The 16,568-nt window shown below is 40.5% G+C and overlaps 1 protein-coding gene across 7 annotated transcripts in view; it reads left to right on the top strand.

The window, feature by feature from the left end:
* The window catches only part of ppef1 (protein phosphatase, EF-hand calcium binding domain 1), a 28,933-nt gene that overhangs the window by 398 nt on the left and 11,967 nt on the right, over nucleotides 1–16,568 (top strand). For 2 of the 7 annotated variants that reach the window (XM_015363991.2, XM_015363985.2), the window contains exons 2-10: nucleotides 4,405–4,602; nucleotides 5,173–5,247; nucleotides 7,973–8,100; nucleotides 8,451–8,511; nucleotides 10,746–10,915; nucleotides 11,454–11,565; nucleotides 13,285–13,331; nucleotides 13,814–13,980; nucleotides 16,288–16,324. In XM_015363991.2, the coding sequence (XP_015219477.2) occupies nucleotides 4,548–4,602; nucleotides 5,173–5,247; nucleotides 7,973–8,100; nucleotides 8,451–8,511; nucleotides 10,746–10,915; nucleotides 11,454–11,565; nucleotides 13,285–13,331; nucleotides 13,814–13,980; nucleotides 16,288–16,324 (852 nt within the window). In that variant the 5' untranslated portion in view covers nucleotides 4,405–4,547. Of the gene's footprint in view, nucleotides 1–21; nucleotides 168–4,257; nucleotides 4,294–4,404; nucleotides 4,603–5,172; nucleotides 5,248–7,972; nucleotides 8,101–8,450; nucleotides 8,512–10,745; nucleotides 10,916–11,453; nucleotides 11,566–13,284; nucleotides 13,332–13,813; nucleotides 13,981–16,287; nucleotides 16,325–16,568 lie in introns of those variants that run through there. The other 5 variants (XM_015363988.2, XM_015363987.2, XM_015363990.2 and 2 more) reach the window with 5 other exon arrangements.

Raw genomic sequence — 16,568 nt, 5'->3', positions numbered from 1 at the left:
TTATATTTTTTATATTCCATTTTGAAAGAAGGAGACTAACGACTACACTTGTGCTACACATGAATATCGCAGGTGAAAAAAGCTAGTTGATTCCAGCTATCGTTGGGGTGCCTTGTAGTGGTGTGTTGTGCTGTGATATTGTTCCACACATTTACGCCGTTCTGCAGGTATGTATAAAATTAACATCCCATTGTAAGGTACTCAGTGACCCTGTAAGAAAACCAATGACAAAACGTCAACACTAGAGGTGCCTTTAGAGTTGTACGATACAGTATGTTGTAAAACTATCACGGGTTGTATGGCGACGAGTGCTGTTAATACTAGTAGTGTGAAGCACGTTAGAAAATGTAAAATTGTATATATTATATAAAATATTATATATTTTTAAATGTATATTTTATAAATATATTTATAAAGAGTCAGAAAATATCATTTTAAAATATATTTTGTTTTTGTTACAATCACTCTTTGAACTTTTATAGTACGTATTTGAACTTATCTAAAGACGCTGGTAATGACAGAAAATATGTCTCAGTAAACGTTTTACACAACACCGATTGATTTCAGAACAACAAAGTCAACAAAGGTTTAAAAACGGGTGTTAAAAATAAAATACTAAATAATCTGTAATGTCAAATTAAAAATGATGGAGTTAATTCGGTAAAAAACTGCAGAAGGGCTCTTAAGGACTATGTCAATCTTAATTTAACTGGTTTTTATAATGATTTTGTCACCATGGAAACTGATTCTACGTGGACTTCAGGATAAATTCATTTAGAAAGCTGCATAGTTTGCAGGCTGTAGTTCCTTTATTCTGATTGTGTTCTCATTGCAGTTCAAATACAGCAATATTGTAATCAAGAGTAAACGTTTTCAGGAAGGAAAATTTAATGTTAAAGCCTTAATACTGTGTACAATAACTTGATGTGTTGTGCTGATGTGCAGTGTCTTTTATAGAGTGGTTTGAACTGTTGATTTATGACTTGCTGTTGTCATTACTGTTTGACACTTCTTTTCTTTATTTGGATTGTCTTTCACATGTTACTGGTTGTGGTGTGTGGGTTTGTCACATGATTATGAGGTTTAAAGAAAAACAATAAATCTGAGCAAACCTCATTCAATAATTTAGTGTCTTTAGTGTTAATATTGTAACCCTGTGTATAATGATCTACAATGGCTAACAAATGCATTCACCCCCTTGGACTTTGTCACATTTTATTGTGTTACAATATGGAATCATGGTGGATTTAATTGGGACTTTTTGGGCATTTGATCAACACGAAACACTATCATGTCAAAGTAAAGACAGAATTCTACAGAAATACAAATGCTCACACCTGAAGAAGGCTCCACGGCCCAAACATTGTGTTTTCTTTCTTCTTTTTTTCAGCATGGAATAAACCTACAGGTATTACTTGTTCCCGTATATATTATTGTGTATACATATACATAGAAAGATCTAAATATATATCTTATTGCACCTTAAGAAACATCAATACATATCGACCATTTATCATAATAGGTTCTGTTCATCAACCGTAAAGTTTTCGTATTGTCGTTCTGATAAACCTACGCGAGGCCAAGCTGTAGACTTTTGTTTTGATTTGTGTCAATCTATGGCAAAAAATCCCAATTTAATTTCCATATTTTATTTTCACAATAAAAAGTGAAAAGTGAAAGTGAAAACGTCCAATGGGGGGGGTGAATACTTTTGATAGCCACTGTATGTATTAAAAGGTTGAACTCTAGTGTGTGTGTTTTAGTGAAGGTTGAATTCCTTTGTATAAAATTTTACCATTTAAATGATTAAAAATAATTTGTTTCAGACTAAAGGCCTCTTTTAACCCTGTAGAAAAAATGTAAACAGTGCAGTACATGTATTCATTGTGCAGGATGTTGTCATAATGGCAAAACATATGATTTTTCTGGTAACTATTTTCTGTATTGTCAAAAGTGGTCATAAAAGATGCACTTGTTATCAAGCAAAAATAGTATATTTTTGTACTTGAAAAGTTGACTTTCTCGATAAGTTGACTGGCATTCTGTATAAAATACATTATTTATGCAGAGACTGTAGTTTGGCAGCTAAGAGACACATCTACTGTAAAATAAGCAAGAAAGGCAGAACATTTATGAGCCAAGGCAAATCAAATAAAATGTACTGTTGTTAATTGGTTGCTATAGGAACTCTTGTATTCAGGAACATATGAGCTTTTTTTTAAACAGCTCAGTAAAGGCACATCTCATTTCAACTTGTTGGTTTTGCTGAAGTTCAGGTGTCGCTGTTACAGGAGAAGGTGAAATTGGACTGAATTAAAATAAAAATGTAATTTGGCTGGTCCTGCCTTTTTATTCCATGCACTTGGTAATACATGTGCTAAATATGAATCATTCCCTCGGCAGGCATATAGAAAAGTACCTCCAACAGCCACCCTGGGTCAGCATCAAAGCTTTGTTGGAAATATTTGATGCTTGATCTTGCAGGTGGTGATTTCTTGTATAATTTTATGCCTTGAGAACTGTGACAACAAGAGTTCGGTTATGTTATGTTTTATTTCTGGGGAAAAAATATTAAATTATGCAAAAAAGTCTCTGAAATCTGACATAGCAAAGTTTTACCCCCTACTCCCCCTAGTTAAATATGTCATGCAACAGATTTTTACTGGAGAAGAGCTTTTTCTTATACCTCTGTTCCAGATCTCACATGTGCTTTGCCGGTTACTGTTGAACATTTGTTTGAAACAGTACAGTACGTGTTTCCCTGATATCAAGAGCACACAACTCCAGCCCTAGAGGACTACAATCCAGCAGGGTGATGTGTGGGTCTCTTACTTTTATCTCCATGAATTCGGGAACTAGGGAAACATGTTAAGCCAATAATCAGATTACAGAGGTAGTTAGGAGTTTGAGTCAAATGAAAACCTACAGACACTTCAGGACTGGATTTGTGTCTCCCTGACCTAACCTGTTTTTAGTTACACTTTTAGCTGAGCCACTGTGACATTTGTACATGTGACTATGTATCACTAACTGGAGCTTATCTTCTCTTCTTGTCTTCCTTTAGCTCATCTTTGTTTTTTGCTTTGACGATTACTTCATTTTAATGTTAGAAACTCCAGAAAAGTTAATAGAATCTTAAAATCTACCACATTTCACTCCTTTATCCTTATTTTTTTTCCTGGCCTCTTTGTGCATTTTTTGCACTTCTGTTGTCATAAAATACCTTTATAAATTGCTCTAAGAATGCTCTTTCCACCAGGAAAGTGCTACTACATTATGTAAAAATAAAAAAAACAGTCATCTGAATGTTTGCAAGGCAAGGGAGTGAACCAGTTCCTGGGGATGACCACCTGCTTTTGTCTGTGGGTGTTTGCATGTTCTAGAAAAATACAAGGATCAGTTCTTTTGCTTGTATCTTGTGTGAGAGAAGCCCACAATTCACAAGGAACACAGATGGAGTGGTTAATTAAGGCAGCATTTCAAAGGCATGTTGTTTCTCAAATGTAAAAAGGAACAGTCCTTTGTTCTTTTTGCGTTTACAGGCATACATAACATCAGAAAAACATGATTCTTTTTATATCCCAACATAAGTTTTTCTGTTTTCCCAGTGATGAGACAGAATACCAAGAAGGCATCAAAGTTTACAGCTTTTTGTGAATCTGTCACAGCAGTAGCACACCAATACACTATTTTTGTTTTTAACTCTAAACTTCAAACATGACAAACATAATAAAAAAGAGACCATTCTGTCTGTTTGAATTCTAATTTATTTTTGTTGTTTCAGAGAGCTGGTTTTCAAGCTGAATTTGAAATTGAAGTTGAAATTGATGATGTTTTATAGGCCTGTACCTATTCCATAAATGCGCAAAACTGATCCAGAATGCCATGAATGATCCTGAGTTTTCTTGTGAAATGTTACGTTTTACATATACTGTACATTAACTAAATGTATAGGAAATCACAGTGAATTACCTCAGTGTCTTCTAGCACCGCATCCAACCAGGGAAACATTATTGAAAACCAGTCCAGTAAAGTTTGTTATATATGAGAAGTGTCACCGCTTGAGAGCCCTTTGGTTGTGCATGTGTAGTTTTTCTTCTTTTGAAACAGATTTGTGCTGAAGAGCTTGCAGGAGCAGAAGTCAGGCGGTCAGCATTGTAGCAGTGTTCACTGTGAATCAGGAAGGAGAGGGCCCTATTAGTGTGTGCTGTGGGCTGTGACGTGGGCAGTGTGTGGTAATCCGTAAGGCTTCATAAGGCTAAGAGTAGAATTGGCTCCTGGAGGCCTGTAGAGGTCCGTAATACCACTGTTTATTCCTCTGTGGCTTCTTTCTGTTTTTATCCATTTGCTTGCTTGTTTGTTTTAGTTTGTCTCTCTCCCCAATCTCTTTCCTTTTTTTTTCAGAAAGGTAAGCCAGGAATAATGTCAGCATGTGCCCGGCAGAGTGTAAAAAGAGCCTGTTCACCAGGCTTTGTGTGACAGGACCCCTTTGTGAGCTCGGCGATGGCACGGGGCAGGATAAATGAACACACGCCACTTCTGTAGTCATGGGCTGTGGCACCTCTGTTGCCACGGAGAGCCAGGGGAAGAAATCCGAGAAAGGTGAGTGCTGTTTTTGTTTTCAGATTGCTTTTTTTTCCCTCTCCCTTTCGATATTGAAAGGCCAAGATCACAAAATGAGGCTTCTGCAGAAATTCATTCTGAATGAAATACAGAATATGGGTTGCCTCAGAATGTATCCTCCTATCAGTAGAACAACATTTTCAATTTAAAAATGTGTGTCAATAAAATATTGATACTACATAAGACTGCCTGCCAGAGGTGTTTAACTTTACCGAATTTCTGAAGGTCTGTATTATGTGGCAAGAAAGTAATAGAAAATGGACTGACGGTTTCAGTATATAAAGTCAGAATATTCATTGGTCCAACAAAATATAAAGAGCTGATAAAATATTGTGTAAAATAATGTAAAATCAGCTTCACCTTTTTGTAAGGAAGCCACAAGCATATTTGCAAAACACTCAGATTCACGCTTCTTCCTTCCCAGAGCTCCAATTTGTGTATTTAGCTCCTCCTTGGTTCTCTTCGTTGTCTCAGAAGTAGTTTTCACTCCTCAGTTTCCCTCCGTATTCCTGTGTGTCCTATTAATTTTTCCTTTTCTTAATCCCCCAGAGCTGCCTTACAAATTCTTTTATTCAATTACTGCTCACGCAGAGGAGTCTACCAAGACTCCCTCCCCAGCTCTAGGTAAGATCCCCTCCCTCCAGTTGTTCTCCATTGGTCACTGCTTGGAATTACATGGTACAGTAAGGGGTTCTCCATGTCTTATGTAGAACATTTATCAATATTGTAGATTAACACAGCATACTTGTGCTCTCGGTGAACTCTGTATCTCTGTAGCCAGCAGCTATATCACGTTGCAACTTGCAACTGGCAGCCCACTGAAGCTCAGCAGGTGTGAGCCTGGTCAGTACCTGGATGGGAGACCTCCTGGGGAAAAACTAAGGTGCTGCTGGAAGAGGTATTAGAGAGGCCAGCAGGGGGGCGCTCACCCTGCGGTCCAAGTGGGTCCTAATGCCCCACTATAGTGACGTTGTCCTTCGGATGAGATGTAAAACCGAGGTCCTGACTCTCTGTGGTCATTAAAAAGCTCAGGGCGTTTCTTGAAAAGAGTAGGGGTGTAACCCCGGCGTCCTGGCCAAATTTCCCATTGGCCCTTACCAATCATGGCCTCCTAATTAATCCCCATCTTTGAATTGACTTCGTCACTCTGCTCTTCTCCCCACTGATAGCTGGTGTGTGGTGGGACGCTCACCCCGCAGTCTGTGTAAGTCCTAATACCCCAGTATAGTGATGGGGCACTGTAGTGTAAAAAGGTGCCATCCCATTCAGATGAGATGTTAAACCGTGGTCATTAAAAATCCCAGGTCATTTCTGGGATTCAGGGTATTAATCCCAGTGTCCTGGCCAGATTTCCCCCTGGACTCCTAATAATCCCCTTCTATGAACTGGCATCTTTACTCGGTTCTCAACTGATGCGTGGTAAGTGTACTGGCGCACTTTGGGGCTGCACATTGGTGTTAATGGAGGAAAGTCCCCCTTACCTGTAAAGTGCTTTGAGTGGAGTGCCCAGCAAAGCGTTATATAAGTGTAAGGATTATTATTACCTCCATGTGCCCAGAGCTCCAGGCCTATCTTAGTGGTCTGTGTATCATTGTGTATCACCCTGGTGCAACTGTATAGCTCTGCCTCCTCCTGCTCCGGGAAACCTGTAGATGCAGGTATTGACACGATCCGGGGGATTTCCTCATGCTGCAGCAGGCTATCGCCATAGGGTGCAGCTTGATTATATTACTGGGACCATCTAGGGCAATGTACTGTAGCTGAGATAAAGTACAGTAGTGTATGTGTCCATCACATATCCCTACCCTTATGAAACTGTACCATGGTAAATTAGTACTCTTTGTCATTTTCCCCACTCTGTTCCCTGGAATATGCTACGCTTTACTTTGCTATGCCACGGCTTCACCATACGTCTCTGTGCTTTACCTTGCTGGTACCATGATTTCATACTACACTCTACGTGGATTTCCCTGTTGTTTATACCACAGGAAATTTTCATGAGGATTTTGTATCTTCCTGCATAGCGCTAGTTAAACACCTTGTCAGTTTTCATGTGCTTCCGAATAACGTTGCACGCAATACTTTTCACCCCACTGTACCGCTTAACAGTTTGCCCACTGAGCTCAGAGCCTGTCTGGAAAACACAAGGCAGTTAATGTTAACCTTAACCTTAACCTTGTCTGGAATAGAAACTATGACCTAGGAACTACAATGCATTGTTAATCACCATGTTACCCAATTGCATGCGTGAAAACAGTTATAACAATATAAAAAGCTTGCAGATCTATATCTGTGTATTGACACAATGAAGTTTAATTAAAGCTCAGTAGTAGAAGCCTTGGGACATCATCTATTCCATCTACTGTATATCCCTGTTTACTGATGGTCCTCTGTGAGTTTGCTGTATGTTAAACACTCTCAGAAGGTCTTTGGTGGATAGGTACATTAAATGCGTCCCAGACTATTTTATCTTTTCAGGATGTTAGCACCTGTCTTCCATTACTAAACATACTGTATACTGTATGGTAGTTAAGCAAATCAGATGAAGACAGCTAGTTATTTTTACTTATGATAAGCAGAGTATCGGGTGCAAAATACATTTTAGTTATCCAGTTTCTTGTTTGCTCAGTTCACTATAATGATATTATTTATTTATTTTGGAAAGGTTTAACAAGAGGAGAGCTTTATTTGAACACTATTACTTTGCTAACTTTGCAAGACAAGGGAAGCTACAGTTTTTCAAGCACATGCAAGGAGGAACCCTAAATTAGGCGAGGAAATAATACCATATAAAAGTTGAATTGTTCTGCATTCTTCCCACAGTCCAGAGACATCCAGGTTGATCAATCGGCTTCTAGGAAAATTGGCCCTGGTGTGAGTGTAAGTGTGAGTGTGAGTGTGAGTGTGTTTGTGTCTGCCCTGCGATGGACTGGCGTCCGATCCAAGGTGTATCCTGCCTCGCGCTCATTGCTTGCCAGCTCGGTCTCCCCCTTCGACACTGTTCTGGATAATGCGGTTAGAAAATGGGTAGATGGATGAAGTTTGAATACAGATTTGGAATTAACACGGTACATATCTATCTCGCGTGCGCTGTCATTAAGTTTATTGTGGTAGTAGAATCACATCATTGCATGTTCCATTAAATTTTTTCTGGTCAGTCGGATCAGTGAAGTTCTCAAGCTGCTGCATGGTTTTGAAACAAGAGGGTGCTAAGCCAAAACTGAGAGAAGATCTGCACATCTACTGGCCAGATGGCTTTACTGTGGATCCCGTTCCTGGTCGGCAGTATGCAGTGCAGCTGGAAGCAGTGCTCTGACCACGCGCTCTCTGCGGGATCTGTGCGTTACAGTGATGAAGGCAGCAATCCTGATCCAGCGGTGGTACCGGCGCTACATGGCACGCCTCGAGATACGGCGGCGATACACTTGGAGCATCTTTCAGTCCATTGAGTACGCAGGGGAACAGGACCAGCTGCAGGTCAGTGAGGGGCAACAGCAGGGCCTGAGCCTCTGTGTGTCCTGGGGTAAGGGAACCATGGGCTTAGCCACTTAAAAGAGAAAGAGGTATGCTTCACTTTACAGAAGGGGAGGTACTGTAAGTGATTCAGCAACTGGATGTTTGTCCTATTTTCTCTGGGTGTTTTTTTAATGAATCCAGTTGGCTGGCACACTTAATTCAAATCCAAAATGTGTGTCACAAGCCCATTACCTTTCTTCAGCCCTGGTGTGATCTCCTGCCACCTCCAGGAGTTGAAGCAGCTGCTCTTACGTATTGTACATGCTAAAATAAATTCTAATTTTGGTCACTGGTTTTATTCCTTTTGGCAGCTATCCAGTTTCTTCAGTTTCATGCTGGACAACGTCACCCAGCTTGGTGTGAATGGCCCAGGTGAGTGTCCTCTGGGTCTCTGCAGCACGGCCAGTGACAGTGTTAGGAACATGCAGTGGAACTGTCCTGGGTCTCTTCTCTGTGAGGGGCTCTCTCTTTGCAGTTCAATAGATGACATTTCATTGTCGAGCTCTTGAAGATCAATAGAGCACAGCAGATCACTTTGGGTCGCTTGGCCCTCGAGGCTAGGTCTTCCATGTGGATATTATGCCAGTGTGATCCATTGAAATAAGTGCACATTGCAGAAAAAAAAGAGTAGTTTGACATTGAGGAGGCCTTGCCTGAATGTCAGTTGAGGGTAAACATTGTAGATCTTTCTAAAACTGCTGTAATTTTGCTGAAACGTTTCATGGCTTTGTCTTGTTCCTAATCATAGCCACTAAATCTGGATTTTGCCAATTCAGATTTACAGACTTATTCAATTATTTTTGGTTTATTTTTGTTTAGCTCCAAGTTTGTTAGTACCTGATCATACTTTATTTTTTTTAATTGCAATGATATTCCCCTAAAACCTAAAGCTATTTGGTACCAAGCTTTTAGATTTTTGTCGCATGTTGTGAAGCTGTCATTCCTGTCATGAAGTGTTGCTCCCATGGCCTAAGTGATGTATTAAATCTGTTAGGAAGTTATCAGGAAGAGAAATAGAATTATTGTTTCATTGTAGTATGCAGTAAATGACCAATATTAGACAGAGCATTAGAATCATACTGTTTAGTAGAGAGTAATGAAAAGTGAATTGTTGGCAGTACAGTATATGCCTCTTAAACAATACTATAATACAGTATGTCTTCTGATTAAGAGTCTTAGTGTCATAAGTGACAATGGTTGAACTGCGTTCATGTTTTCTTTCATTAACTAAATGCACAGTCGCTTTTAGTAAAAATAAAAACAGGCCTTCCCCTTTTCAGAAGATTGTTTCAGTTTTTAGCTCTAACAAAATGAAAAGATGGGCTTCATCCACATTTTTTCCGCCTCTCTTAAGCTGCTTTAAAAAAGAACATTACCTAAATAGAGAGGCGGTGTTGCTTAGCAACATGGCACGATACAAGTTTCATTGCTGGTAATGCAGAAGGCACCATTATACTGTTGCTGCAGCTGCATTGTTATGTGCATAACTACTGTGTTATGCAATTATAACAGTTTGAAGACAATTATATTAATTGCCACTTCATTTGAACAATGGGTTTGAAAAATCCTTGCAAAACTGAAGGGATCATAGGTGCTAACCTGAACCGTCTGAATAAGTAATAATTAATTGCACCATTTTTTAAAACTTTGTTGATTTTGTTTTGGGGTATATTTTATCTTCAGTGGTTTTTCATTCTTTAACGATATTGCATAAGTGTGGTAAAATCCAAAATTAAAAAACTAGGATACTGACTAGATGTGACACTAGCCTGTGATATATAGTGCCCTGAATGTTTCACCACTGTCTGTTGAAATGGCTGTGTTGTTCTGTATCCTGGCGTGGGAGTTTGGCAAGAGATTGTTCTATGCCTGTGTGCTTCTTGAGAAAGGAGGAGGGTGCTCGTGTGTATACTGCATCTCCACAGTGAGAGGGCTCTTCACAAGCTGATGCTGCAAATACAAGAGGCCCTACTGGCTGTTTACTATTTGTTGGTCGAAGTACAAACAAGCCCATTGGCTGGAAGAGAGGAAGAATGCACTCAAGTGTGGGCTTATCAGCTCTCATTGGCACAACTGGGGCAACCACTCTGAGGAACTGATCATTTACTGTACAGCCAGCGCCAGTGTAGACACCGAAAGTAGCTCTGGAAATTACGACATGGGAATTAAATTTGATTTAAGCAACAGTCGCTTTTTTCTCTTAAATATGAAACATGTCCAGAGTTCCAGTCTGTTACTTGTGTGAACATTTGTGTTAGTTTTCCACCTGATAAGACTCATAAGTTCCCAAATAGGAATTTTCTCCACTCGGTCCTAGAAATGCATGGTGATCAAAGAAAAAGAGCAACACACAAGCTCCACAGCTCTCTTCTCCCTCAGTGTCTCTCGGCTGGCACTCTAACACTTTCTGAGAACGTATTGCTCTGTCAAAGGCACAAGACTGCATTTTTGTTCCCTTAAAATAAAAGAAACGTGTTGCCTAAGTGCAGGTTTGTCAAGAAACGAACACAGTACTCTGGTATCATTGCCCCTTACCTTCTTGATTTAGTGAAATAAAAACCTAGATTTAAACATGATCATCACGTCTTTTGGCTTCTCTTTCACAGATCTGATTTCCCACTTCCTGTGTCCAGCAGGCAGCGCGCTGACGGAGGAGGGGGTGCCAGTCCAGTTCGAGAAGATTGAAGTGCCAGACTCCTACTCCGGCCCTCGGCTGGCCTTCCCTCTCACTGTGGCTCATACCAACGCGCTCCTCAGTGCCTTCAAGAAGCAGCAGGTGCATGGCTGCAGCAGCACGTCCCCCTGCGCTGTGCTCACAGGGTGCAAAAATGACACCTGCAGTGCAGGAATGTGTGTGGGACAGCCTGTTTCGCTGCCGTCCTTTCACAAAGCACCCATATAGTGTTCTTGGTTCATGACACGTGAGCAAATGAGCAAGATACAGTAGGTGAAATGGCCTGCTGCCATTTGCTATATATTTGAATTGTACAGCAGATGTTTGTTGGAGTGATGAAGCAGTATTTCGGGCTTGCATATCATCATTTTTAGACATGTACACATGGTTCTTTAGAACTGACTTACAGTAACTGTTTTAGAATAATGCAACACTGGAAATGTGAAAGTAGAAGGTTCATGTACAGTTGTTGTTGAGTTTTTTTTGTCAAAATCTGAAGTGAACATCATTTAGGTCAGTTAAAGCATTGCCCCGTGCAGTACATGCTATCAGCCATTTTCCTCCAAATGTTGAAAATGTAGTGCTCTGCATTCGGTAGGAAGTCTAACTCCATCCAGGTCGCATTTTCCTTTCTTTTCAGACCCTTCATGCCCGATATGTTCTACAGTTGTTACACGAGACGAGGAAGTTCTTGAAGCAGATGCCAAACATCATTCACTTGTCGACCTACACCAAAGAGATCACAATCTGTGGTAGGCTGTCCCTGTGGGCTCAGTCGCTTCTTGTTGGAACCGACACCCAGGAAATTGGCATGTGATCTCCGTTTTTTACCCAAAAAATCTGTCATTTGGCCAAGATTTAAAAAAATAGAAAGTACAGCCATATCACCCAGCAACTCACAACTGGCAACCCACTGAAGCTAAGCAGGTGTGAGCCTGGTCAGTACCTGGATAGGAGACCTCCTGGGAAAAACTAAGGTTGCTGCTGGAAGAGGTGTTAGTGGAGCCAGCAGGGGGCACTCACCCTGCAGTCCATGTGGGTCCTAATGCCCCAGTATAGTGACAGGGACACTATACTGTAAACAGGCGCCGTCCTTCGGATGAGACGTAAAACCGAGGTCCTGACTCTCTGTAAATCCCAGGGTGTTTCTCGAAAAGAGTAGGGGTGTAACCCCGGCGTCCTGGCCAAATTTCCCATTGGCCCTTACCAATCATGGCCTCCTAATAATCCCCCTCTATGACTTGGCTTCATTACTCTGCTCTCCTCCCCACTGATATATGATGTGTGGTGAGTGTTCTGGCGCACTATGGCTGCCGTTGCATCATCCAGGTGGATGCTGCACATTGGTGGTGGTGGAGGAGAGTCCCCATTACCTGTAAAGCGCTTTGAGCGCTATATAAGTGTAAGCAATTATTATTATTATTATATTGAGTCTGCTAGGGTTTTGTTAGTCTTGTGTTTAAATGAAGAGCAGAATAAAATGTTTTTCCTGTACCACTCATTAAACAAATCCTTAAACTGGTTACAATAACAAATGTTCGGCTGAAAACATCCTCTCCTTCAAGGTCAGTATTATTAAACATAATGAGGTGTTTAGTTAGAAGATCTCCATCTTTGATGAAGCTGCTGAGTGCAGGAGATCAGAATGTTTATTTGGAGTTTGTGTCAGACAGGTACTTGAAATGATTTTGTGAAAGTGTGATTTGAGAGCCTGGTTTATTAGCTGTCTTCAGCAAGCGTAAGATGCAGTGACAGTAACCATAGACAAGGAAAATTTAATGTATACAATACATAGAAATATTTTAATGCCCTGGACTGTTCCCCAAGTGGTTGAAAAAAAGGCTGAATTGTTGTGCCAGCAGAGTGCAGGGAATGTTGGCATCTGCAGATAATGCCGCCCTTTTCTCAGCTGTTGTTTTTGCTTTTAGTGCAGAACCAACAGATTGCTGAGGAGCTGCCACAAGGCCAGTGTCAGCCATGTTAAGTCACCAATGTTGGCAATGATGTCCAACACAAGACCTCGTCGTGCCATGTCCATTTTCTGGTTAATTTGGCCACTTTGTTGCTGCTGAGGGGAGGGTAGTTTTAAAAGCTCCAGGGTCTATGGCTGTTCATTTTTCACTGTTCCAGTAACCTTGCTGGAGATTAACAGACAGAGAGCAGTGAGACCCACTGGAACAAAACACTAGAATCTGCCAGTTCTGAAGACTTGACTTTGCCTTAGACTGAAAATAGGCTTTTTGAGACTCTACCAACAGCCGTCTCTGACAGAAGTCTCAAACACACCATTACTGTCATATTTGCAACTTTAGAAATAGATTTAATCTTACTGGAGACCTGTGATTTATTTACAGTGTTTTATATTAACTTTACACTTGAGGCTATAGAATCACCCCTAATATGGAAACAATGTGTAATAATTTCATACTGTAAATTTCAGAATGCTTTTTGTTGTATTTTCTCCCCCTTAGGTGATTTACATGGCAAACTGGATGACTTATTGCTTATATTCTACAAGGTAAATATTTAATTGCTCCTTAAAGCTGGCGAGTTGGGTGCAGGTTGACTGACGTTCTTAATTACCATGGACAATTTGCCTGTTTCTAACAGTTTGTGTCTTCTGTCTTTTGCACTGTAGCCATCATTCAGGAAGTGCCATGTCAGGTTTTTTTTTATGAACCCAAGGTTTCTTTGTCTTGATTAATGCACTATGTGGTAAAATAGAATTTTAGACATTTTGATATTTTCAAAGATCAAAGATCAACATGATGGTCAATAGATTCAATAGATTCAATAGACAAGGCTAAAGAGATTTAATTGATAGGTACAGATGCATACAGAAGATGTATACACCTGTTCAATCTCCTGTTTTGTGATTAAGGTGAAAGTGCTTGTAATCACAGATAACTTCATTACTGTTAGTACCTACAAGTATGCTAATTAAACTTGATTTAATGAACATTTTATATACATTGTTTTTCTTTCACTTTCTGTGTACAGAATGGTCTTCCTTCAGTTGAAAACCCATACATCTTCAATGGCGATTTTGTCGACAGAGGAAAGAAGTCGATGGAGATAATCATTATCTTATTCTCCTTCCTTCTGCTTTATCCTAATCATATGCACCTGAATCGGGGAAACCATGAGGACTACATAATGAACCTGAGGTAGAGCCCGTCCTGGTTTCCCGCTGGGTGAATGAAATGGTTTAGCAAGGGAGCATCTCACACAGTGAAATAATCTCTGTGGAACAGAAGTTTAGCTTGACAGTAAAGCTTGCGTCACACTACGTGACTCGACACGGCTTCTAGTCGAGAGCATGTCAAATTTAACAACTGCAGTTGCTGAATCTCGCTGCCTTTTCTGTCCTAGAGAGTCAAATTATACGACTAAGAATCGCAGGGGCTGACTAATTACACGATGCCCTCACGACTTTTCATCACGGTTCCAAATCTCGTATTGCACCGCGAAAATACCGCGAGGTCGCCTCGTTTTGGCAGCCAATCAACGTGGAGCACGCCGGAATAAGAGGAGGAGCACCGCACGAAAGTAAACAAACAACAAACAAGAAAACAGACATCTGTGCTGGCTCCAAAGTTCGACGAGCCTCTCCTCCATTCTCACAGTCCAAAACGCTCGCTTTCCTTCTTTCCTTGCAGCTGCAAGGTATGCATTGGACTTCCTGTTGAGCGCTCAGTGGCTGTTGACTGTCGCAGACACAAGAGCCCACCCCTACGACTTGTGACTCGCTACGAGAAAATCAAACCAGCTGGATATTGTTGCAGCGAGTTGCAGAGAGTCTTAGGGGCTGTTAAGAGCGCTCTGACTGAGTCACTGGGGTTTCACACTGCACACCTGATGGTAACAGGCGCGCGCTGTGACTTTCGACAACTCACTGTGATTTTCTTACGGTTATGTAAAAGAAGGCTAGCCTAGGAAAAGTAATGTAGTGTGATGCAAGCTTAATAATAATTAAATAATAATTGCTTACACTTATATAGCGCTTTTCTGGACACTCCACTCAAAGCGCTTTACAGGTAATGGGAACTCCCCTGCACCCCCACCAATGTGCAGCCCCACCTGGATGATGCGACGGCAGCCGTAGTGCGCCAGAACGTTCACCACACACCAGCTATCACTGGGGAGGAGAACAGAGTAATGAAGCCAGTTCATAAGAGTGTCAGTCTTTCCCGTCTTCTCCCGGTTCAGTGCAGCACTGAGCACATGACATTGGCAGAAACAGTATGGTAGCCTACTGTATGTGGTTAACCCAAGGCTCATATGCCATTTCACATTCTGTTCAGCGCTGCTTGTCTGGATAAGTTTTACAAAAGGGTTCTGACAGATGAAAATGTGCAATGAATTCCTAATCAAGGTGAGGACAAATTGTGTATGCATAGTGGCTAAACTTTTATTTTACTGCTATTCTATGCCAGTAGCAAATCACTTTACATACAATAGTCCCATCTGTAGAATTTCAAAAAGCTAATTATGTCTGAAAGAAACTACATAAAGCTAATAATAAAACAAAAAGCAATAACCTTGGCTGACTTTGAAATCAACTGTCATTTGGTAACTCTTCATTTGTGGGCTGCAGCATGAACACGCGTGGCAAAATGTATTATCCACATTAATCTAAATAAGTGGTGAAATAAGACTGAAAGTATAAAAACAGCATTTGATTTGTAAACCAGAGGGGTACCATTTCTAAAATGATTAATATTCAGTGTTGTTTATTATATCAACTTTTCAGCTGTACCTCCCTGACAAGCCTTTCATCTTTGGCAATTAAAGCTCTACTTTGAGTTGGAAAAGAACAATCAGAAATTATAAAGAGGTTTTGAGAGGTTTAATTATTGTAGCCAAGCAGCTGGGTCTCTGCCACAGATGGCTGTGTCTTTGAACTCCTGCAACCCCATTATGCTAACAATACCCTGTTAAAAAACAGCCGTTTAAACTGCAGAAATGTCAAAACAGAATGTTTCAGAGTTCCATGGAATTGTGCTTTTATGCACTGCTCCCTTAAATTTGTACTGGAAATAAGAAATAACATTATCCATATTTTTTTCAGTTTGATTGTGTACATCCCTTTCTCAGCGCAGTCAGTTAAAAGACACTCCACTGACGTCCATTTACCATACATTTCCATAATTTAACCTTATGTGTGGCGTAATTAATAGACCCCACAGGTTATCAAGTGGATGTAGATCTACAGGGATGAATTACACACCTGGAGTAAAAATGCCTATCCTATCACTGAGTGCTCATGTTGTGAAAAAAAAAGGCCAGCGGTACTACTGTATTTAACAGGCCGACAATGTTGCATAGCATTTTTTTTTTTCGCTTATTGAAATTCATTCGATCTTCTCAAATAGCAGTGCAATAAGACATGAGGAAATAATGTGTTACAGTCATTGCACAGCAGTAACACTTTACAGTATGTGTCAGTTACAGAGGTATTTCTGTCATTGCAGGTATGGCTTTACAAAAGAAGTTATGCAGAAATACAGGGTAAGGCTCATTTTTAATACAAGGTATAGCAATCTAGTTTTGCTGATATTCTGAATTGAATTTCTATTTTAAGTGCCATTTGTTTCTATTTAGTAATTAGTTCATTTTTTCCTGGTAGGAATTGGCAGTTATTTTCTACATTGAAAGCTCCAGTTGTTTAGCAGTCCCCCCCCCCCACACACGCACACTTTCCTCTCTCGGAGGCTCGTGCATTGTCTGCCATGCGCTATGAGCTCCACAGCGC

The sequence above is a fragment of the Lepisosteus oculatus genome, chromosome 15, assembly GCF_040954835.1.
Source record: "Lepisosteus oculatus isolate fLepOcu1 chromosome 15, fLepOcu1.hap2, whole genome shotgun sequence".
NCBI classification, from domain to species: Eukaryota; Metazoa; Chordata; class Actinopteri; order Semionotiformes; family Lepisosteidae; genus Lepisosteus; species Lepisosteus oculatus.
This window is presented reverse-complemented; position numbering and strand designations above follow the sequence as displayed.